Here is a 25,946-nt window from a genome sequence, read left to right as displayed (position 1 = left end):
ACGTGCAACCACCAACAACAACCACGTGCATATGACCATCAAAAAGGGCATGGGTAGAAGTAGTAAGAAATGATTTAAGCACTAATAATTTAACATTGAATATGGCTTTAAATAGAATGGATTTATGAAACAAAATTCATGTAGCCGACCCCATATAGTCGGGATAAGGCTTGGATGATGAATTGATGATGATGATGCAAGTTGCTTTAAGCAATTTGAAGGCACATAATTGGTTGATGATATATTAATATAAATTAAGGCAAATAGCAAAAGAATTGATGATGATGATGAGTTATCTTAAGTTTGCTTCCAATCAATGGAGTGTTGGCATGTAGTCACAAAAAAAGGGGCACACTAAATGGTCAAGGTTGTACTCTTTCTCTGTAAAACAAAGGCTGCAACTTCTATTTTGGGCTATTTAGCATTTTCTATATTTTCCAAAATAAAGTTTGTAAACTGAATGTTCTATATCATTCTTTTCATCGCACATTTGCAGTCTATATTAACTTGTATATGTGATTTCTCTTTTCTTATCCACATTATAGTCCTGATTATTTCATTGGATAATTTGTTGCAATGATTTCAGTGGACTTTCTTTGCTTTTTAATGGATCATTGAAGATTACACCTGTCCTATTGAAATTTCATTTTTCTCTTGTTTACTGCAGTGTGGATGATGGATTTCCAGTTGTTACTCTTCGTTTTGAAAACTCACTTCCACTGGTGGTTTACCCTCATGACTATCTGTTCCAAATCCGTGTAAGTAAACTTGGTTATAATGCTTTTCGGTGTGTTTTATTTGTTCTGTTGTATATTTGTTAGGTGTATTAATTTCCATGTTTCTTTTTTCTTCATGGGGCTTTGGGAGTAGCCCATTACCCAAAGCCATAACCCCCTTAGCGCTGGTGAAGGTGGGATTTGATCCCTAGTCTCTGCTACAACCAGATAGAGACCTTTCCAACTGAGCCAGCTGGTACCTTCATATTATTTTCCATGCAATACACCCTTATGCTTCAATGAGGAAGAAAAATAGACATACATTCTGGGAGATGAGACAACAAAGATGAGAATTACATCCCAACCAACTAACCACATAAAAGGCTACACCCTAGGTGAGATGAGAAAAGCCTAAATGCTTCCTAATCCTGAAGGGTATAGGGAAATGCCTTTAGTCACCTTCCAAAATAAGGTGACTCCTCATAACATTCATAGAATGAGTTAGTGCACAAGCACAACATTCATTGGAATCCTACATCCACTCATGTTCATTATTCTTTAATCCAAGCACAGCATATTGCATCTCAAAGATTTGCAATAGAGTCAAACACTCATCAATTTCCTCTTGTAAGCAGGAATATGATGGAAGACCAATTTATAAACTGAAAAATATGGTAAATCAATATACAACTCACAAGGACACTTGAATACATATTTTTTGATGAGGGTAAACTATTTGATTGTATTGTTGATGATCAAAATATACTAAGGTTTAACATAAGAAGTACGTCAAAATTATCAGAAACTTCATGTAGATTTATTGTGGTAATTTATAGGAAATATCTATGGGAATTAAGATGAAGGATGAAATCTAGCTGGCTAGGCTGTATAATGAAGTTTCTGAATTAATATTTCAGCAATAAGAAATTAGAAGAAAACCAGACAAATATGGTAGCAGAAATAGTTTCTATGCTAGATAGAAAAACAAACTTTTGGAGAAAGAGAATTATTAGAGAAGATTGAATTTACATATATGCATATACATGTATCTTTGGGCAAGTTCCCACATGTAAGGTTTAAAATGTTGAATATTGGTGGAAATGTCAGTCATTGAAATATAAGGAATGTTGGAAGTATAATATGAAAATAAGTAAAAATTTAGAGATGGATGAAACTTTATGAAATATGCAGAAATTTATAATGATATTTTGTGAGATGATAAAAGAAGCTGACATGCACTCTTCTACATTATTATCTTGTTCCAAACCATCAAATGAAACCAAGTAATATGTTGCAAAGTTGTCCTGTAGACTTTATTCATTAAAACTACATAATATATTATGTTCAAGAAATATTTGTCCTGTAGGGGTATGGCAAAAAGGTGGCTCGTAGAATTAGGAATGTAATATGTCACATTAGCTACTTGATGCAATTGAGAAAAAAAAGAGATTGTGGGTTTTATATGCTTGAAAATGCTTTTAATGTTTGATTTCATTTTTAAATTCTCATTTGAATATGCTTTACATATTATATTTATGTATTTTAATTTTAGATAATAGGTTTTTTAAAACATTTATTTTAAAACTTAAGTTTACATTTTTATTAATATTATGTTTTTTATTTTATTTTATTTTATTTTGAATTTTTTGCATTTTTTTTGAATTTTTAACTTTTTCTTTTTAAATTGTGCGCCTTGCCTCAGAAAGGCGTGTGCCTCGCCTTGCTCCTTAGGCGCAAAATGGCCCTTGCGCCTTTTTTGCACTTTGCGCTTGTAAAACACTAGGTGCAAGTGGGTTTACACTGTTAAGCACAAGGCAAATGGCTCAACTGAGAGGTACAAAGCTCAACTTGTAGCAAAAGGATACACTCAAACTTATGGCATTGATTATCTAGAAACCTTTGCTCCAATTGCTAAAATGAACTCTATTTGTGTGGTCATGTCTCTTGCTGCCCATTACTCTTGGCCTTTATATCAAATGGATATAAAGAATGCCTTCTTTAATGGGGATTTATAAGAGGAAGTGTATATAGGCTTTTACCACCTGGGGTGAGCTTTCCTAATAGTGATGGAAAATTCTGCCGCTTGAGAAAGTCCTTGTATGGGCTCAAACAGTCCCTAAGAACTTGGTTTAACAGGTTCAAAAATACTATCTTAAAGATTGGGTTTGCTCAATCTCAAGCTGACCATACCTTAATTCATTAGAAGAATTGATGGTAGAGTAACAATGTTGATAGTATATGTTGATGACATTGTTGTGACGGGTGATGATAATCACAAGTATCTCTCAGTTTAAAGTCCTTCCTTGCTTTCGTATTTGAAATTAAGGACCTTGTGATCTCTGATGCTTTCTTGGCATTGAAGTTGCAAGATCCAGTGAGGGAATTTTTTCTGTCACAAAGGAAGTATGTACTTAATTTGCTTCATGAAGTTGGGAAATTAGGGTGTAAGCCTATAGAAACTCCAATTGATCATAACTACAAGTTGAGTTCCACTGAATAAGTTCTTCAAGATAGGGAGATGTATCAGAGATTGGTGGGCCGCCTTCTGAGATATCCTGACTAAACCTGACATATCCTATTCTACTGGAGTGGTTAGCTAATATATGCATAAACCCAAGACATCTCATGCGCAGGCAATTAACAAAATTTTAACCTATCTGAAAGGATGCCCTGGTAATGTTGCATTCCAATCACGGTCATCTAAAGATTGAGGCTTATACAAATGCTGATTGGGCAGGGTTTATTGATGATAGAAGATCTTCATTTGGTTATTGTGCCTTAGTTAGAGGCAATGTGGTTTCATGGAGAAGTAAGAATTAATCTGTTGTTGCTCGTTCTAGTGCTGAGGTAGAGTACAGGGCAATTGCTAATAGTGTCTGAACTACTCTTGTTGAAGATTTTATTGACTGAGATGGGCATCCAAACAGATGTCCCAATGAGACTATATTGTGACAATCAAGCAGCCATAAATATTGCCCACAATCCTGTCCAACATGATCGTACAAAGCATATTGAGGTGGATAGACACTTTATTAGAAAAAGTTGCTAGCGGAGAGATTTGCCTTCCTTTTGTAAGGTTGGAAGACCAATTAGCTGATTGTCTCACTAAAGGTATTCACCATCTAAAGTTTGCTAAGAACCTTGACAAGCTGGGCATGATTGACATATATGCTCAGTTTGAGGGGGAGTGTTGAGAATGCTTAGACAAGGGTGTTTTTGGACTTTTTCTCTTCCCTTGTACTCTTTTTGTATTTGGGTGCCCAAGTAGGGACTTCCTTGTAATTTTCTCCTTTCAAAATATAAAGATATTTTAAGGGTGTGAATAGTAACTATCACACACCTCTCGACTCATCTCTTCTTCTTCTCTCTTATAAACCCTATTTTTCTCTCTTGGTTTGCAATTGTCCAAATTACCACCTAAAAATGTGTAATAACTAGTACTAGACCTCTATTATCAACTGATCCAACCCTATCTACATTAGTAATGCCTCTATTCCAACATGGCCATGTTTAGCAAAGAGAAGTCACTTTCCAGGACACTTTGTAAAGTATCATAATAGTCAATACCCATTCTACTGCTGGAAGGTTTGAGGCTTTAGGTGAATGCATGTGTTAACTACATGCTCCTACTACACATGCAATGTTAGGTCACATCATGGATAAGTGCAACAACCTCCCAAGTCTAACCAGCCATTGGAACTGTATTAAACCATCATTTGTCTTCCCTAAGTTTATTGTTTGGATCCTAACTTTCTTGTATCCTTGAGAAGGTGCACTACATATGTCTTCTATGAGATAAAGATTCCCTTGTGTGATCTGGCCACTTCAATGTAAAGTATTTAATAGTATCCAATTCTTTGACTTCAAACTGTGAGGCCAAAACTTCAATCTAACAATCTTGGTTCCAATTGTCTATCATAGCAATACCATCCATGTAGACTATCAAGGCTGCAATATAGTCATGATGTCTCTTAAAAAACAATGTTTGATCAACCTAACACTACTTAAAACCCACTTGTTGAACCACCTTTTTAAATATGTCAAATCAAGCTTTTGGGGATTGTTTTAATTAATAGAGAGGCATCTTCAATCAGCATATTTTCTCTTTACCTTCCAGTCTAAAATTGGAGGAGCAAGAAGCAAGAAATCATTTATTTCTAGATCTAATACTGAGGCAGAGAACATGTCTGTTACTTTATCGTGATAATAAGGTTGCTATTTACATAATTGCCAACAAAGTCCAGCTTGATCTGTAAATATCAAGCTGAAAATGTTAAGAAAAGGGAGTATAAACCATTCAACATGAACGATTTGCAATTGTTTTTGTATTGTGCATGTTGATATTTTAAACCTTGATGCAGGGAGGGGCATTTATGCCCTTTTATCTCTATTTATTTTACCTTAATGAATTAAGAGTCAGTGCCACAAGGCCCATTAAGATTCTCTCCCAAACAGTCTTCTTGTCTCCTTAAAGTATTATCTCTACTTTCTTAATCTACACTAGACTATGGTTAAGAATTTATTATTGTTAACTATTATGAATGAGAAACCGAGATTACTTTAATTTACTAACTCAGAATGGGTATGTGGATTGGAAATGTTCATTACTTCATTTTTAGTTAAATATACAACTTATTAGATTGATTATTCCATTTTTAAAGTTTCCTATGATTTTTTCTGCAATTTCCAAAGGCAATATCTTTAATATTTCGAATTGAATCTTATAATTTATGATCCAATCTAACTCATTAGGATTTTAAGATTCAATTTGATTTTGACACTATTTCCCAAGATTGAATGAGTTGTATTTTTTTTCAATCCTCTTCATAGAGATATTTGTGTTTTAGTTGTTCATACTTGAGTTCCACACATCGAGGTTTAAGAGTTATTCATAACAATGCAAAACATGATTTTTTTATGAGCAAAGGAAAATTTTATTCAATTAAATCATAAATAATGCAAGAAATATGATATTCTTTGTGATCTTCCTCAATATTGGCTTAATTTATTTGTAATCTTGATATATGTTTTTTTTGTAGTTTATTTAGTTCTTTTGTTTTTGCATCTTTATAGGAAGACGCATGGTGTGTTGGCTGGCAAAATAGTGGTTTACAATCAAAGGATGGAAAGGACATGACCCTTTTGGGAGGTAAATGCATAAAATTCATATACCCCAATACTTATTTGAAGTTCACATTTTCTTGAGCAACTTCTTAGTGTTCTAATTCTGAAATTTCTATAATATTGGAAAGGTATATCATCACCATTCATGCCTTATCCCAGCTATATGTGGTCGAATACATAAATCCTGTTTTTCCAATCCATTCTATTCAATGCCATATCCACTGTTAAATTATTAGTGCTTAAATCATTTTTTACTACATCTGCCCATGTTCTTTTGGGTCTACCCCCAGCCCTTCTAGCCCCTTCAATGTGTAACAAATCACTTCTTCTAACTAGTGCAATTGGTGGTCTTCTATGCATGTGCCAAAACCATTTTAGTTTCTCTCTCTCATTTTATTACCTATTGGAGATAACAAATTGCAATTGGTGGTCTTCTGTCTAGACTTTTCACAACATCAAAAACTTCTGTCATATCAAGGATATGGAGGAGATTTATATTCATTCATAAAAAAAAAGGATATGGAGGAGATTTTCATTTCTCCATTTGTTATCAAAAAGGCTACTACCCAATGTTGGTCTCAGCTATCTTGGATCTTGGGAGGGGTGGAGGCTGCCCTCAGAAAGCTTCATTTGTTATCGCCAGGTCAAAAAGAGAATTAACCATATTTAGATGCAAGCTTATAAAGTGGTTAACAAATTCCATGGGAACCTTGTCATGGGATTTTAGCCAAGTACTATCAGATGATTTCAGCCAAACGATTTGATTCATTGTCCTTCTAGTCATGGTGGCCATATTGAAAGAGTAATATTTTCTTATCACTCTCAAACACCTAATTTTGCTTGATTTTTTATGTTAAAATTTCATCAATCCCGAACCAATGCCTCCTTTTTGAGAGTAATCTGATACAGCACCAAGAAAGTGCCCGTCAAAGGTCTTGTACCACACCAAGTATCTTTCTAGGATAGCACCCTTTTAGCATTACCGACCTTAAAGAATTATGCCTCTAAGGAACAAATCTCTACCATAATGCCTCTCCATATACTAGAACTATATAGATCTAGCCAAGGTGTTGTTTCCCAGTCCATGGCTGCATGATAATATTCCTCCATGCCCATCCCTTTTAGTCCCACATCTCTCTGACTTCCCAAGTAATAAGTAAGGCACAAGTATTGATAATTTCCTTGACTGGCAATTTGGGCCCTTCAGCATGAGTAAAACAGAACAAAAGTCGATTCCGAATCGTCTGAAAGTGAATATAAGAAACATCAAGTTGTCTACTGAAATGCTTCTAGACTTTAGTCGCAAGAACACCATAGCTAAGGATGTGATCAACTGTCTCTGTTTTCCTCTCTTTACAACAATTACAAGCCGATGCTAGGGGGATCCCAAGGTCCTTTAGATTGTCAACTGTCAACAGTTTCCCAACTAGAACTTTCCAGCCATGAAAAGAAATTTTGGTGGGAATGTGTTTACCCCAAACCTTCTTACTCCATGATACCTTGGTGTGCCAGTCACTGATCACCTCCCAAGTACTTTTACAAGTGAACACACTGCTAGGATTCGGCTCCCAAATACTTTTAACATGTGTCGGACAACCCCAAATCTTCAAGTGTCTTACACTTGGTTTCTTATCGGTCCAAAGCTCATAGGGAGTCTTCGGAACTGATTTGATTGGAACCTGGTTCAGCACGTAGATCGCAGTTTCTAATGCATAATCCCAAAAGGATGTGGTTAATTCTGAGTGTACGAGAAGTGATCGGACCATATCCAATAAAGTCCGGTTCCTCTCTGACACACCATTTAGCTGTGGTGTAGCAGGAGGAGCTAGTTGTGATACTATCCCATTGACCTTTTAGTAGTCCCTAAATTCGTCAGAGAGATACTCGCCACCTCGATCTGATCGAAGGATCTTAATTTCTCCCTAACTGTTTCTCGACCTCTTGTCTGAATTCTTTGAATTTTTCAAAATATTCAGACTTATGTCTCATTAGGTACACATAACCATACCGTGAGTAATCATCGGTAAATGTTATGAAGTAAACATGCTGGTTACGTGTCCTAACATTCATGGGACCACATACATCAATATGTATAAGGTTAAGTGTGCTTGTCAATTTTTCAGACTTACCGTTAAATGGTCGTTTCGTCATCTTACCCTGAAGGCAAGGTTCACATGTTGGAAGATCTTTTATAGTTAGAAAATCCAAAAGACCATCCTTTACCAACATTGTGATACAATCTATGTTAATATGGCTAAGTCGGTAATGCCACAGGCACGTGGGATTCACTGTATCACGGGTTCTTTTCTTGGGGTTATTATCCGATGTAGTTTCAGTTATGTTTGTTTCCAGAGAAGGATGGAGAACATAGAGACCTTTCTCAAGTTCTCCGTATGCGAGGAATTTGTTATTTCTTTTGATAGTAATCGTATTACTAAAGAGAACAGAATATCCATTCGCAATGTTTTGAAATAGAAATCAAATTTCTTCTCAAAGTGGGTACATAAAGACAATCTTTTAATGTAATTAATCATTCTCTGAAATACAATTCTACAATCCCTATGGCTACAACTGCAACACTTGTAGAAGTCCCCAAGTAAATAGTCACCTCTCCGTCACTCAATCTTCTGCTTGTCTTGAACCCCTGCAGTGAGTTACATGCATGACTTGAAGCCTCAAAGTCAATACACCAGGAGGCAGAAGTTACTAACAAATTGGTTTCTATGACAAAGGATTCGAAATTACCTTGTTTCTTGGTCTCCAGATATTGATGACAATTCCTCTTCTAGTGGCTGGCCTGCTTGCAGAAGTGACAAACATCTAATGCTTTGTCCTTCCTCTGCCTTTTGGTCTTGCTAACTCTCTTTTGAGGCTTCTTCTTTGCCATTCTCTTCTTCTTGCCCGATTTGCCAGATTCAACAAGCATGGCAATGGGCTCATCCTTCTTTATCAGTTCCTCGACCCTTTGTAGCATATTGTTGAGTTCCTAGATGCTAACATTTAGTTTATTCATGTTATAGTTCATGATGAACTGATTGAAGGAAGGAGGCAAAGAATTTAGGATGGCATCAACCTTGGTGACATGATCAAGCCCGGATCCAAGAGCCTCAAATTCATTGATGTATCACATCATCTTAAAACAATGGTCATGAACTTTCTGGTTCTAAGGAGGCTATGATGTAGTACCGGGCAATTGAATTTTTCTCTTTCCATTCTTGATAGTCTCTCCTATGGGCCTTAGAAGCCCTATCACCCAGACATTCCGGGGCATGGTTTTTAGCTACCTTGTCCAATTTCTCGGACGTTAGGACCAGTATAAGGTTACAATACCAATTAGCGTAATTGGGGCCCTTAAGCTTGTTGTCGTCCAACAATTTAGCGAATTGTCCGTTTGCCATTTCTGATAAAGGGCAAAGCAAATATTAGTCCACAGGCTTATTTGATTCATGTTATTTACATAGATATGGCTTTTAATCTATGTTCCATTTCCATTTATTCATCTCTGAGATTTCCCTCCCATCTCAATGACGGAGACTACGAATTGTCTCTATAAATGTGGGAAATCACATAGGGTGCATGGAGCCAACTGTTTCAGCTGCATAATCCCACCACCTTTCTATGAAGGATCATATCCACTCATCTTATGAGCTTTTCCTTTGGCCTCTGTTAGACAAGGTTCATTGCCATTTTAGGTTAAACCTTTCTGTCCAGTGAGTGTTCACCCATCATATTCGTGAACGCCAAGGTACCATGAGAGAGTATTCTATTTTAGGATAGGCCCCTCCCACATCGGTCTATGACACCCCTATCATCTTATGAAACAATTCAACAGATCCAACATCAAATGGATAGTCCAATTTTATGGTGTGTTTCCTCATTGCTGAATGACCCATCTTCATGTTAATGATGGAAGGCCTTTAGAGAGTTCATCATATGAATCTCCCTATCACATGCACTCATGTTTTAGTGGAGAGAACGAAATATTACGCCATAGTTTAATTTAGGTCAAACCAAAGTGACTCCAACTGACTTTCATAAAGCCAGATTTAGATGGGCCCTAAACGACTAGTGTTCCACACAGTTCCTCTTGGGGAGGAAGCTGGTGTGGGGCCCGCCACAAAGGGAGATCATCCACTGATCTTTAGGACACCATGGCAATGATGTGCATTCAGCCATGGTGTGCGCAAGAGCCACTATAGAATCAGCATGGGCTAAGTACTTATGGCTAGACCTGTTCATGGGTCGGGTGGACCGACGGGCCGGCCCGGCCCCCTGATGGGCTTGAACAGGTATATAGGCCCGCGGACTTAACCTCGGGCCAAAAAGCCCGACTCGCAATAAATTCGAGCCAGGTTCGGGATTTGCCAAAATAGCCCGGCCCGACATATAACTAAACCTAAATACCCTAGTTGAATACCCCTCTTTTTTTCACCTCCTTCCCTTCTTTTTCCAACCGAATTCTTCTTCTCCACATCCTCTTTCCCTTCTTTATATTCTTTTTTTAATATAAATAAAATTTTAATTTATATACATTTTAATGTAAATAAATTCTGATTTATATTGATTATTGAATAGGGAAAATTCTAATTTTTTTATTAGGTCGGGCTTCGGGCTTTTTATTAGGGCCGGGCTCGGGCTCGGGCCTAACATATTTCTGTTAATGAAGAGTAAAAGCCCGGCCCGAGCCTGACCTGGGCCATGAACAGGTCTACTTATGGCCCATGAACGTTGCACATCACACATCCATACATCACATGCAGGAAAAACATAATTGATCCAATCAATTAAATAACTATAAAACCCATGATTAAAGCCCATAAATTTTCATAATATTACTAATTAATATTATCCAGGTATATGGGTTGAATTGTAAATAGCAATTCGGCCAATATAGCTTTTATGCGGAAATGGGCTAAAGTAGTTTTAACATATTAAAACTGGGTTTTACAAATATGGGCTGAATTGCATATTGCAATTAGCCATAAACTCCTGAACCCATGAGTGAAATTAGGGCTGAGAACAACCCCCATCGAACCACAGATTCAGTCCAACCAGTTTGATCCAATCTGGTTTGAATGGGTCTAGGGTTTGAGTTTTAATTCAAGATGTAATTCAAGAACATGATCTGAAATTAAATTACTGATACAAGACATTCAAGAATCAGTAGGAGGGTTGTTCGTAGGACTGCTACCCTGCAAAACAAAAGTTAGATCACAACATGCACTTTCCAAAACTGCAAATCGCAAATGGTTGAACCCTAATCTACGAAATTCTCCTTGCACTTTCTGCTTCAACTATTTATGGAATAAAATAGAAAACCAATTTTTTATTAATATTATATCAAAACTGAATTCTTATACATTTTGTCTAAAAAAAAAATAATTACAGACCAAGAATGAAAAAGAACAGCAAGTGCGCGAATTTCTTGCACCATTAAAGATTTCGGTCTCCACCATACGAACAACCCAAAAATCAAGAAAAATATGTAGAACAATTCTAAATATAATTCATATCTATAAATATTTAATTTCAGATCAATCGCCCAAAATCTAGGAACAAATTTCCCAGAAAACGCTAATCTGCACAAATCGGGTAGAACGCCTTGTACCCATTTGCGCAGTTTCAAAAAATTTCTCCTATGTGGGAATCACATTCCCTATTTTAGAAAATTGTATTTTCAAGGATCAATCTTGAAACCAAATCAGACCATATCTGAGACCAAAAGAGAGTGAAGGGATATGCCTGATACGAAGTAGTAATAACTTCCAATGAAGGTGTTCACGCCCAAGGAAAGATCCAAAGACTACTTCCACCGAAGCATAATCAACAGGATGGTTCTTCAGCAAGAATTGAATTCTTCAGCAAGAATTTGATGGAGGGGTAGTGAGCATGACTTTAGATTACATTTTCTACCAAAAGGTAATATCAAGAACTCTTCTTGATCGCTCCCACAGGTGGAGATCGAACTGGTATGGCGGCAAGAGCAAGAGAGAAAGAGACAGTGCAGTCAAACTGTGTTGTCTTTCTCTGGAAATCACCAATCACTCAGATGATTTTTGTTGAGGTACTGAGGGTTCGCTCTGCTCTCCTATTTATAGCCTTAAAGATGTTCTCCTAATCCCATTAGGAGTTTCCTAATCTAAATCTTGTATTTGGATCTAGACTCTCTTTAAGAGATAAGGATAATCTCTTATCTTATCTGCAGATAAAGATCAGCCCTCCTAATGTAATTAGGAGTTTCTTGATCCAAATCTTTATTTGGATATGGACTCTCTGAGTGGATATGGATAATCCCTTATCCTATCTACTGATCTAAATCCCAGAACCATCATCTTTTTAATTAATCTCATTAAGTCAGTTCAAATTGGGCTTTAAGCCCATTAAGTCCATCTGCTCACTTACACTCCAAACTGTTGCCTAGTTGGATGATATCCTTGTATGGCATGAGACCCAAAGATTGATTTACACATCAACTACATGGGTTCAGCCCCAACATCTATTTTAAGGCTTGGCCGAATTCACTGTAGGAGAGAGTGAACCCTTGAGTCCATCACCATGGGCTCTTAATGGGCCCAACATTTACACTAAATGGTCATTGGGTCAAGACACCTTATAAAAACCTAAGGACTGTGAGCAGATGCAAGATTAATCCATCAGGTATTACCCTCAATGGTCTTACACTTAACATCTCAATCCATAATGATCAAACACTATCCGACAAGGGAGGACCTCTCCCTCGGCTGCAAAGTACAATGCTGCACTCTCTACTCACATGGATCCCGAGAATTAAAACATTTTGTAAACATTTTGAAACCATAATATATACGTATATCTCTATGTATATATTTTGCAAAACAAATTTCAACTATTAAAATTGACTGTCGGTAGTTTTGGTTTTCTTTAGAGAGTACATCTCCGATCATTCACTTTGTCTGACAAAGGGGCTAATTCTGTCACTATGATCACCCACTCGGATGAATTCTTGGACTGTCCCAACATACCAAGGTTTTGACCCCTTCTAATGATCTTATTGATTGACATATCAAAGACAACCCAATCCGACATCTAGCACAGTATCATAATCGAGTCTAGGGGTCAAGTGTAACATTTCAGTTTTGCCCATCTTTCTTTAAGGTTTAGGGCAATATTGGAATTTTGGTCTGGTTCAGGGTTTCAAGAAAACCCACACTGCATGTACCTCAGGTCTCACCTTGGCAGCTGAGACAAGCCACCCCAACCAACTTGGCAACACATCAGTGTCAGCCTTGGCAGGATAAATCTCCCTAGATCTATCCAATGACTGCGAAGATTCTAAACTAGCACGAGTTTCATATGTGTCAAGTTTAAAGGTATTACACAGAAACACACCATAATAACATGAATCAAATATGTACTTTATTCATTTACATTAAATGTCATAATGTATATCATTCTGATTGGAGCTAAGGGCATACACTGTCTAACAGATTTGGCTTCCAGATTTTCACATCAGGACCCATAGAAATGTATATATTGCAATCCTCAATCTTTTTGCATAAATCCGGGTCCAGGGAGATAGATAATCAGTCCCAATGCCAAATGCCACCAGTATCAAGTATATCAACAATGTCAATAGGAACATCTACTTGATCTGGATGAGGAAGAGTGCTAATGAGAGGGTAAGAAAAAAACCAATTCTCATACCAAAAATTTACCTTATCTTCCCTTATATGCCAAGAAAAGTGCTCGAACATGATGGATAAGTAGCTGTAATTTTTCTTCCATGTAGAAGAACCATGGAACATAGTTCCCTTCTTCATAGCTGAAAGAAACTTAGTGTAGAAGAAGTCAACCACAGATTTCCACCATACAAAGCTCTCCATAAGGATTTTAGCTGGAATTTGACCAAAGAAAGTGCTGACCTTCACCTGAATTTGTACAACAAACCTTATTCCAAGAAACCCAGTTGTGTTGACCTTCACCTGAATTTGACCAAAGAAAGTGCTTAAAAAGCTGAACTCTGGTGCTTTTCGGAAGATCAAAGGACATTAAGAGATGCAAGGGAATTGAAGAGAGGACATGCTTTAAAAGAATAAGTCTGCCTCCTGTAGAGAGAAATTTACTCTTCCACGATTCAAATCTTGCTGTAATCTTCGAAATCAGCTCATCAAACATATAACTACCAGCCTTTCCTCTACGGATGGGAACTTCCAGATACTTACACGGTTGAGACTGTTTGTCAAAGCCAACAGTATTCTTGGTGTTAGTAATTCTGGCGCCAACAACTTGTTAGAGGAATAGAAAGAACTCTTTCTTCTATTGATCCTCTGCTCGGAAGCTTCCTCATAATATGCAAGAAAATCGATGACCTTTTTCAAAGAGGATCGAGAACCATTCACAAAGATAATAGTGTAATCAGCATAAAGGTAGTGGAAAACAGGACAACCTCTAGGAGTTTTGTATAGAATGGAAGGGTTCTCATGAAAGACCCTATCCAGCCCTCTACTAAGAGCCTCTTCTGCAATAATGAACAAGTACGGTGAAAGAGGATCACCCTGCCATAGGCCTCTCGAGGATTTGAAGAAGCCATGCGTACAACCATCAAGTTTAATATTAAACTAGCAATTACAGACAACCTTCCTCATCAAAGAGATCCACTCATCGGAAAAACTGAACATAGAGAGGACAACAAATAAGAAAGACCACTCCATCCAGTCATAAGCCTTCAGCATGTCAATTAAAACCACATTAATAGGCCTACCAATTTCCTAAAACAACTCTTGGACAAGGTCATTATTATCCAAAATATTCCTGTTTTTAACAACAGCTACCTGCTGTGGAGATGTTAACTTAGGGAGAATGGCAGCAAATCTATCCACTAAGATCTTATTAATTATCTTGTAAGAAAAATTGCAAACACTAATAGGCCTAAAACCTGAAAAGGGGGGAGGGTTCTTACATTTTGGGATAAGTGAGATGTAGGATGAGGTGAAACTCTTGGGAAGCTCGCCACCTCTGAAAATGTGCTGAACCACGCCTACTACATCATGCTGAATAATATTCCAACAGCTAGTAAAGAAACGCCCTGTGAAGCCATCAGGACCCAGAGAGCTATCTTTAGAGAGAGAGAAAACAGCTAGCCAAATTTCTTTTGGATCTGGGATTGTCAACAAGGCTATGTTCTCCCCATGGATAATACAGTTTGGTATCAGCTCTAGTAATAACTCATGTAGAAAACAATCTTTCGAAGTGAGAATATCACTGTAATATCTAATAGCTTCCCGAAGAATGTCTTGAGGATCACTGAGAACCATTCCATCATCTAGAGTAACACTCTGGATTTTTTAAGCCAGCCGATTTTCTTTAACAGAGGCATGAAAGAATTTTGTATTTCCATCACTCGCCTCCAACCAAGAAATCCGGGGTTTCTCTCTCCAGAAAATTTCTTCCTGAAGAAGCCAGTGATGGAGAGATCTTTTGGCATCTCTTAGTTGATTTAAAGAAGCAGAATCCCTAAGTTGGGTGTGAAGATGTTCAAAACTTAGAACCTCATCCTCGGCTGTCCAAATATTTTGAAAAAGATTACGAAAGTCTACCTTATTCCAAACCCGAAGTACGCCACATAAGCGACGCAGCTTGAAAAGCAACATCTGTGGAGGGGAGGCATGAGCAAATTCCATCCAACTAGCAGCAATAGTATCAGTAAAAATAGGATGATTAATCCACATATGTTGAAAAACAAAGAGAGAAGGGCCAATGCGATGCTCATGAAATAAATTTACCAGGAAAGGTGCATGATCTGAATACTGCCTATTCAAATGGGTTACCGGGGTAGTGGATTGATCTGTAAACCAGTCAGCATTACAGATAACCCTATGCAAACGAGCCCAAACACAGCTATTCCCCTCCTGGTTGTTACAACACGTGAACTTATAGCCAGAGAAACCCAAATCACGGAGGCCAGCAGAAAATATAAAATCCTGGAAATCCCTCATCGCAGTAGGATTAGGAGGTAGGCCCCCCAAGTTCTCGAAGGGTCAGTAACCGCATTAAAACAAGGTAGATGTAAAGAGATCACAAAGGAACCAACCGTAGCCCACATGATTTTCCTTTCAGAGATACTACACTTAGCATGTATAGAAATCAACACAAAAGGAGAAACCCCCGGAACCTCAACCAAACAAGATATAGCATACTTGGTTTTATCAATAACAAAGTAATAACAAGTACGCCAAAAGATAACTAGCCGAGGATTTAAATATCATTTGTTATCATGGAGTTCAAATTTAATCTCACCGCAATGCGGGAAAGATCCGCCATGGTAATTTTGGGTTCAGAAACAGAGAAAATCCCAAGATGTAAATTTTTTAATTTCTCAAATCTCCGAACAGCGGGTTCATTACCCAATCCTCGAGCATGGGGTACTAGACTTTTTCTTTTTTCCCCGTTTGGTTCTTTCAACCTCACCTTCAGAAAGAGTGGCTGTCAAATGCAATTTGAGATCTCAGAGTTCTCATTGTGACCTTCAGCCACAGTTGTGTTGATTAAAGCCTAAATCCGAGGAGTAATGGAAACTTGGAAATCACGTAACTTATTAACTATGACTTCTCTGAAGATAGCCTTATGTTCTGAACAAACAAAAAAACTGTGATTCTTTGTGCCAAGAAGCATGCAATCTTCAGCCGAAATACCCAGTTTAGGGGTCGGTAAAAGTAGATAGAGTTCATCTGAATTCGGGGGACCAGTTGTGTCAACATTCTCTGTAACCGTGACTGTCAGTCTCTTGCTTGGTGTCAGAGGGTATCACCTGTTCTTCAATCATCAGCGGAACACCCACAACAGTTGTCGTATCTGTACTAGGGCCTTTGCCTTTTTTCGGATCATGCACAGGAACCCAATCTTGGGTATTGTCAGCTTTTTGAGCATCAGATCTTTTGGGAGGCAATGGAGCATCAGTCTTTTTGTTCTTTTTATTGTGTTATTCAGAAGATGAATGCCCGATTTTAAAACAAGAATCGCAGTAGGACTGATGATTTTCATATTCAACCGGCTGCCGAAAACCCTCACATCCAGAGCCGATCCAAACTCTCTTAGGTTGAGACTTCTGAAGGTCTAACTTGACACAAACCCTAGTCGCCATCGTCCTAGAGAGGGTGATAGTGGCTGGGTCAAACTTTAAAATTGGACCGATTGTTTGAGCAATGGATCGAAGCATCCCTCGATGTAAAAATTCACAGGAAGGTAAGGGAAATTACCGGCACAACACTTGGCTCCCAGCTGGGCTCAAAATTAGGCATCCATTTGAAAAGGCGAAAGTGAAAGATTTGATTCCAAAGGCTTCTCTCAACCACATCTTCAGATAATCTTCTTCAGCCGCAAATCTGATAAGGATATGTTTCGAACCCAGGGCAGTGACCCAGATTTCATTCTTCAGCAAAAACGATTTGCAGATGAAGTTTTTAAGAGTTGGTAAGGCTGGACGTCCATGCATACATCTTCCGATCAACGCCCATTTGAACAAGCTACGGGAGTGCTGAAGGATCTCTTCTGGGAAAGGTACAGCCGGCTCTCCTTGCTTCAGCGTCGAAGAACCAACAGGCACTTCTAGAGAGGGAGATTCAAGAGGCGACATTTTAGAGAGGACTGCCGCAAAGGACTGTTTCTGAGGGAGATTCATTGGGAACCGCCAGGAGAGAGGAGAGAGAAAACAGCGCCTAGGGTTTCACGCGATGGCTTCCTATGAAAATTCACACATAGGCTGGGTATCGGTCAGTTGAGTTAAATTTTACAAAGCACTAATAAAATACAACAATGTATACAACACGCATTGTGGTATTTGCCTTGAAGGCAATGATGTGAAGGCCCTATCTAAAAAATGCCTTATTGGTGTAACCCTTTTTTTTGGCAAAAACTGAAAGAGGATTCATTAAGAAGGTTTTAAAATACATCTCCATGCTAAGCTAGGGCTGGAGAAGTGCTCCCCTAGCCAGCTTGGTGGAGTTTCAAGATATTCCATATCGCCTTGCTGCCTAGATATTCCTCATATTGTGTGGGCCATTACAGCTTCTTTCAATATAGGTTATTTTACAACTAACTAGTTGATTTACAGCACACTCAATTTCTTCAATCAATGCCTATTCCAGCCATCTTGTGCTCTTGTTTTTGTTGGATACTTGAGAGACTAGGGTAGCTGAATCTGTGAAAACTTGCACCTGTTTCAGACCAAAATTGAGAGCCCAATGTAATGCAATTAACATGGCCCATTGTTCTGCCTGTTCTAGGTTTAGAACTTTTACATTTTTCCCAATTGCTGCAACAAAGTTTTTGGTTGGGGAGAGCACTACAATGCCAATACCGGCCTGCAAGTTTGAGACAAATGATCCATCAACATAGATATAGTATGTACCACCTTCAGAGGGTAAAACATTCTGATTAGATGCAGCCTCCTGGTAGATCATGGTAGCAGAACTTGCAGAGGGCTCTTGTATATTTAAATAGTTCAGCTTATGTATGAGGGTCATAGGATTCGCTTTGTTGCCTTGAAAAAACTGGCCATTTCTTTCTTCCCATATTAACCTCATTAGAGCAACCCATTTTCCAAATAACCTTTGTTGCATGTCTCTTTCTATGTGAAGATTTTGAATCCATTTAATTGCAACTTGACGCATGGTCTGCACCTCAAAAAAAATCTGGATTGAAACCAATGTTGGCCTGAATCCATACAGCTCTTGCGAAAGGACATTCAACCATTAAATGGAAGTCAGTTTCATCATGTTGTCCACAAAAGATGCAAGTCTTTTCGTTTATTATGCAAAGAGTTTATTACGCTGAGGTATTTTTGCTTTCCAAATCCATGTGTGTAGTGGATCTCTTAATGAGCAGCCTTCTTGCTTGGATAGAAAGGACCTATAGATAATTTCCATCATTGGATGGTTTCCAAAGCAATCTGTCATATGTTTCTCTCCTACTAAATACCACCTTTAGGATTGATTATTTTTCTTCTTGGTCAAACATCTCATTTAGATTTTCTAGATTCCATCCCCCATTAGGCGTGCAGAGGTTTTTAACTTTCAACCTTTGATATATCTCTTTGATACCTGATTTTCCATTTAGCAGACCATTAGGAATTGTTGAAACCGAAAGGTCTTGAAAAACATAGATGTCCTCCCCAGTTTTTACCTTCCAAAAAAAATCATTTTTAACCTCTTCTTTCACCTTCATTAGCTGTTTCCACCGTGAAGAGTGAGATTGATGAACTTTTTCTGTATAGAAGCTTTTATTTTTCAGATATTTTGCCTTGATCACTTCAGCCCATATACTATTCTTGGCATTTAATAATCTCCACAAATGTTTCAACAGAAGCGCTTTACTCACGAGTCTATCATTTCTAATCGCCTCCTTCATCTTTTGGTTTAATTCTTGTGTTTCCCTTGCAGATATAGTTTTATCAAATAAGCTAATTGTATATGACCTTGAAAATCAGACAATTGGGTGGACTGAGTATAATTGTAAGTCTCATGTAATTTGCACTATTTGTTATTTACTTAATTGCGAAGGAGGAAAAAATAAACAGACCTCTAATTTCATTTTTCTTGAGGCTGGCTTGAAATCAAAATTTACGTTTCTATTGTTGATTCCAGGTTCTTCAAGCATTAAAGTTCAGGATGAACAGTCTGGAGCAGAGTATTATATAGGTGCACATGATGTTTCTTCTGCATGGAGTCGGAATGTGGGATGGGTTATAATGTTGTTGTTATTAACCGCCATGCTGCATAACTTAATTTATTGAATTAGTGAAAGCAATAATCATGCATCCTCCATTAATTTCCATGTATTATAATCATTTCCTTCTAAATGAAAATGTCAGAAAAAAAAAGAAAGTTTCAGCTTGATAGATTTTTTTTCATGCCTCAGCAGTTTTCGCAGTACCATTAAGCATGGATCATAGCTATGCTTACCCGTATAAAGGACCTGTTTTCTCTCAAACTTTTTTCAGGTCCTTATATTGTTTCAATTGTGGTTTCAAGGTGCAGTAGCTGCAGATATTCAGCAATAGCAAACGAAATGTATCCTAGACAATGGCTGCCCTATAACTGTCTTATAAGGTTCGAAACTGCAATTTTTCTGGATATTTCAATCCTATAGGAAAAGGGAAATATCGTGGTTATATCATTAGGTTGCATTGAATCATAGTTCACATTCTTCTCGATACATTGCAAAATTTCCCCCTTCGACAAGGGACACACAAAAGCTTCTAGGAATAAAAAAGTTGCCAATGTCTTAATACCTGTTTAATATGGCGATATCTCAATTTTTCTTTTTCTTTTTACTTTTCTTGAGAAAGTTATCTCCAATGTTTATTATATGTAGGGCAAATTTCTTAAACTATCCCTAAGGTTTAGGAAAGTGACTAACTATACTCTTATTGTTTTTGATAATTGATTAAATCTTTCTTATCGTCAGTGTCAACAAAATGGTTAAAAATATTATTTTGTCATCATTCTTTTTTAAACTTTTAACCACAAGATCCGAGTAGACGATGGACTGCTCTGCAACAGCTGCAGGTTCTCAATTAAGACAAAGTGAGTTCGAGCAATGAAGACGACGAAATAGGTGGTGGGTCTAAAGGAGAATAAGAGCATTGTCGGGTGCCATCGAGTGCTAGCATAGCCAAGGTGTTTTGTTGGTTTTGTTTTACTTTTTGCTCCCTTACGGATTTGATTATTGCTTTATTTTTTCTTATTTGAATCTGAATGGCTCCACGTAAGAGAGAGAGAGAGTTTGGTTAAAGAAAGAAGGAAAAAAAAAAGGGATTATAGCAAATAATGGCAACTTTTGGGCCCTAATATCCATAAAAGTGATATTTTTAATAAAATTTCAAAAACAAGTTCATCTTTTTAAAAATAATATCAAATAAGGACAAAAATATTGTTCATCTTCTTCCTCTTCCAGATTATTGATCAACACTGTCGCCCATCGCCGCCCACTGCCGCTTCCGGCAACCTCCGACAATGCCTTCGCCCAAAAAGAGCGTTATGGGCTCCTAATGCTATCGATAGTTTGGGCTTCGTTGAAGAGGAACGTTCACGAATCTCGATCCCTTTGAGACTCCAGACAAGAGCCCAGTAAGATCAAAGCCACCATCTAATTGGATGCTTCATCATAGTCTGCAGTCAAGCTCGAATGCGAGTGAGCCCTCACCGCTCTTTGGCGAGGAAACCACACCAAGGCTTTGAGACTGATGAAAGAGTTTTGTCTCCACCATGGGAACTCTATTCTCCTTCACCGCAACCAGGGGACTTTTTGTGTCAAGGTTGCTTCCGTAATTGAGGAACCCAATGCCAAGCAACGACACCTCAAGAACACAATATAGTCTGTTCCATGCATCATTTTGCTCTCCCCCAACTCAATTGAGTTTGCCCACTTCTATGCCAATCTGTTGTACGAGGCATCCAATGAGAGCAAGGGCCATGAGGAGGTTGTGCAGGAGTGTGAGCGGGCGCTTTCGATTCTGAACCCTGTTGATCCTACCAAAGAGGGCTTCCAGGATGAGAGCCAGCAGAAGCTGTCCACACTCGAGGTTCAGATCGCCCCTGTGCAGCAGGAACTTTGTTCGCTCATTCAGAAGTCAAACATTGCTTCTATATCTATGTGGATGAAGAATCTTGACAATGGGACTAGGGAAGAGAAGTTTCGTTTGATTCTGATGAGACGGGCTATCGAAAGACCCCATGGAGGTCAGGCTGGTTAGACTAGGCGGCCCGATGAGATCAAGAAGGCCACTAAGACACTTGAAGAAAGAAGGAAAGAGATTGAGGTGCGTGTTGCTGTTGCGAGGTTATTGCAACAGAAATATGCTCTTCCCAATCCCAGAATGACGAGGAGAAGCCTTCGGAATCGCCTTCTAGGTTGTCCCATCGAGTTGGAGAGCGCCGCAAGTATGCAAATCTACGAAAGGTTTCTTCTTCGGTGGACAAAATGGACCAAGTTCGATCTATTGGAATTCTATGAGTCTTGATAAGAAACAAAGCTTGCTTGAGATAAGTGTTCATGATCTCAAGGCTCATTTATTTCATCCAAGGATGGTTTGGCGTATGAGGTCTTATCAGAAGCTCTATTTTTTGTTTGAGTCCCATAAGACATGGAAGTTTTGGTCGTGTTGTCCTGAAGAACAATATTTTTTCCCTTAGTTGATATTATTTTTAAAAAGTTAACCTATTTTTGAACTTTTATTAAAAGTATTACTTTTATTGATATTAGGGCCCAAAAGTTGCCATTATCTACTATAATCCCAAAAAAGAACTTGGGTTATTTGTTTTTGAAGGGATGAGAGATCCATCATATGGATGGTCGAACCTTGCAAGAAGGTTGGGCAAAATTTCAAAAATTTATCTCTCTCTCATGTGGGAATCACATTCCCTATTTTAGAAATCTACATTTTCAAGGATTAATCTTGAAACCAAACCAGACTATATTTGAAACCAAAAGGGAGTAGAGGGATATACCTGATACGAAGTAATAGTAAACCACCAATGAAGGTGTTCATGCCCAAGGAGAAGACCAAAGATTGCTTCCAGTAGACGGAATCCCCAACTTGAACGTGCCTCTCACAATGGCACCCGTCATCGCCCAACTCCTTGCTACGGTCAGAACGACGTTCACCGAACCTTCGGTCATCCCCCCAGTAGCCAGCCCGAACCAGCTGGAGGACCTGATGCAGTGCATGAGAGCCATGCAGGCCCAAATGCAACAGTTCCAATGGCTTCAGCTCTACCAACAGCATGAGCTGCACCAGGTCTCCCAGTACCAGTATCAACAACAGTTCCCCCAGCTGCCCCAACCTCAGCTTTAACAGCCTTAGCTCCAGCCTTAGCACCTGGCCTCGCAGCAAGCCAAGTCTCGCCGCTAGAGTGAACACTCTGGCCGAGGAGAGGCCCCCCAAAATCTCCCAAAAAACCAAGCCTCCCCCCACGCCAGATGGGAGAGATCGGCTATCCCGATCTCGCCGTAGGCGGACAGGTCGGGAGGACCTCGACTTGGCAGGTCAGCATCGCCTCGATAGTCAAAGTTTGGAACCCCGATTCTTGAGAACCGGTTCAAGATCCTGGCAACAGACACCAAGCAGGCCCCTTCTGCCCGTAGCCATCACCAGTAGATCGGGCTACCCCTGGTGCAAACCGTCCTGGATAGCGCGGAGGTGAGCAGCACGAACGCCGAGCTCGTCAGGAAGCAGAGGTGCCGACGCCGAACTCGCCGATCTGTCACCCACGATTTTCCCGAGCTCATGGGCAAAGAAGAGGTAGGCCCGATCAAAGCCAAAGCTCCCCTCCTCTCAGTTCCGTCCCCCCTGTCTTCTGAACTCCTGGCGGTCCCGATGCCCAAGGATTTCAAGCTCCCCCCTCTTGACAAGTATGACGGGTCATTCGACCCGAGTGATCATGTAGATGCCTTTCAGTCATAGATGCATCGGCGGGAGCTAGTGAGTCGTGCATGTGTGTGGCCTTCTCCACTACGTTTAGGGGAGCAGCCTGCACATGGTACCGGAACTTGGCACCCGGGTCGATAAGAAGCTGGATGCAGTTCGCACAAACCTTCACGTCCCACTTTGTCACTAGCAAGCGGTGCCCGCGAATTGAAGAAAGCATCTTCAACGTAGCACAAAGGGAGGGAGAGTCCATCAGGAGCTATATCAAGCGGTTCAACGACGCTTGTATGCAGATACTGCACCTGGATCCCGCTGTACGCCTTGCAGCAGCCAAGAAGGGTGTGAAGCACAAAGAATTCAAGTGGCAGATGGTTTTCAACCAACCTACGACCATAACCGAGTTTCTGAAACTCGTGGATAAATTCATAGCCACCGAAGAGGAGATCAACCAGAAGGATGAGGGTGCACCCGAAAAAAAAAATAGAGAAGGAGAACCTTCCAGTCAAGAGGACACCTGAAGAGAAAAGGAAACATCTCGGGGTGCAAAGCCGGGTCAGTCGTTCTGAGCTCCTGCTCCAGACTGAGCTGATTACACTCCACTGAACGCGAAGTGGGCTGAAATTCTGATGGTGATCAAGGACGCCCCGTACGTGAAGTGGCCACCCCGTCTGAGGGGGAATCCCAATGAGAGAAATAAGAGTCTGTATTGTAGCTTTCACAAAGACCACGGTCACAATACCGAGAGTTGTAAAAACCTCCGCGATGAGATAGAGGAGCTCATCCGTCGCGGATATTTGAGAAACTGTACAAAATAATAATAACAATAATATTAGTAATAGAACAGGTCGGCAAGGGGAGCACGGTAAAGATGCTCCCGAGTCCAGCAGTAGGCCGGCCGAACAACCGTAGAGGCAGCCTCCAGAGGAGAGGCCAGTTTGGGGGACCATCCACATGATAATGGGAGGTTCAATCGTTGTAGGTTGCACTTCAGCGGCAGCTCGGACGTCGGTTCATGAGGTCACCCAGGAGGAGCAGAACCCCCCGAAGCGGCCAAGAACGGAAGAGCCAATCTTCTTCACAGAAGACGATGCACGAGGGGTCCATTACCCCCACGACGACGCACTCGTAATAAAGTTGAGAATCAACGACTTCGAGGTCAGGCGCATACTCGTCGACTCAGGCAGCTCGGACGACATACTCTTCAAAGCCGCATTTGACCAGCTCCAGTTGCAGAGAAGTGACCTAAAGCCCGTAGACACCCCTTTGGTAGGCTTTAGCAGAGAAGAAGTCCGACCCCTTGGAAAAATAACAGTACCTGTAGAGATTGACATGTGGTCTTGTGTGGTCAGATTCGAATACAACTTCCTGGTGGTAGCGACCCCCTCTCCCTACAATGCCATAGTAGGTCGACCGATCACCCATGTCCTACGGGCGGTGGTCTCCACTTACCACTTGGCTATGAAGTTCCCAACAGACTTTGGTGTGGGAGTAGCGCGGGGCGACCAGCTCGAGTCCCGCAAGTGCTACGTTGCCGCCCTAAAGGGAAAAACCAAGGTGGCCGATGACTTTGAACTGAAACGATCCACGGAGCAAGGCGAAGAGCGAGCCACACCCTCGAAAGAAACGGTCGTGGTCCCGACCTCGACAGTAGACCCAGTTCAGACGCTCCAGATCGGCGCTTCCGTCCAAGAACCCCTACGATCCAAACTGGTAAGTTTTTTACTTCAAAATTTAGATATTTTTGCATGGTCCATGGTAGAAATGCCCGGTATAGACCTCAAACTCATAACTCACAAGCTGGACACTGATCCTGTAGTTAGGCCCGTTAGATAGAAGAAATGCAACCTAGCTCTAGAATGGTGGAAAGCGGTCGACGAGGAAGTCGAGAAGCTCCTCGCAGCGGAATTCATAAGAGAAGTCCAATACCTAAGCTGGGTAGCCAACCCCATCCTGGTAAAGAAGGCCAACGACAAGTGGCACATGTGCGTCGACTACACCGACCTGAACCAAGCTTGCCCGAAAGACTGCTTCCTTCTCCCCCGAATCGACCGTCTGGTGGACGCGACCTCGGGGCATGAGTTGCTAAGTTTCTTGGACGCCTATTCGGGCTATAACCAGATCAAGATGGACCCGACAGACGAAGAAAAGACTGCCTTCATCACGGAGTTCGGCCTATACTGTTACAAGGTTAAGCCCTTCGGGTTGAAAAATGTAGGGCCAACCTTTCAGAGGCTTGTAAATAAATTATTTGCGTTGTTAATCAGCAGAAAAGTAGAATGCTATGTTGACAACATGGTCGTCAAAACTCAATTCTCACATGAATTAGTACAAGATTTGCGTTATGTTTTTGAAATTTTGCGTAAGTTTAATATGAGATTGAATCCAAACAAGTGTGTGTTCGGTGTAACCTCGGGTAAGTTCTCGGGATACATCATTAACCGGCGCGGCATTGAAGCCAACCCAGATAAGGTTAAGGCCATCTTGGACATGAAACTGCCTCGGAAGTTGAAGGAGGTTTAGAGGTTGAATGGCCGCATAGCCGCCCTAAGCCATTTCATGTCTAAATCGACAAACCGCTGTCTGCTGTTCTTTAAGGCAATAAAGAGCAAAGGGTTTGAATGGACCCAAGATTGCCAGCTCGCATTCGACGAGCTCAAAGAATACTTTACCAGTGTGCCGACCTTGACCTGGGCCGATGAGGG

The 25,946-nt window shown here is 40.0% G+C and overlaps 1 protein-coding gene across 1 annotated transcript in view; it reads left to right on the top strand.

Moving 5' to 3' along the window:
- Positions 1–19,713, top strand: part of LOC148873142 (aspartic proteinase 36-like) — a 41,654-nt gene extending 21,941 nt beyond the window's left edge. Inside the window, exons 7-10 of the mRNA XM_088963522.1 lie at positions 668–758; positions 5,790–5,865; positions 19,256–19,327; positions 19,460–19,713. Coding sequence (XP_088819648.1) covers positions 668–758; positions 5,790–5,865; positions 19,256–19,327; positions 19,460–19,608 — 388 coding nt within the window. The 3' untranslated portion in view covers positions 19,609–19,713. The remainder of the gene's footprint in view (positions 1–667; positions 759–5,789; positions 5,866–19,255; positions 19,328–19,459) is intronic.
- Positions 19,714–25,946: the final 6,233 nt, after the last annotated feature.

Source organism: Nelumbo lutea, chromosome 1 (genome assembly GCF_056320005.1).
Source record: "Nelumbo lutea isolate HS-2025 chromosome 1, American lotus-T2T, whole genome shotgun sequence".
NCBI lineage: Eukaryota > Viridiplantae > Streptophyta > Magnoliopsida > Proteales > Nelumbonaceae > Nelumbo > Nelumbo lutea.
Note: the sequence above shows the minus strand (reverse complement) of the source record. Positions and strands in the feature narration are given on the sequence as shown.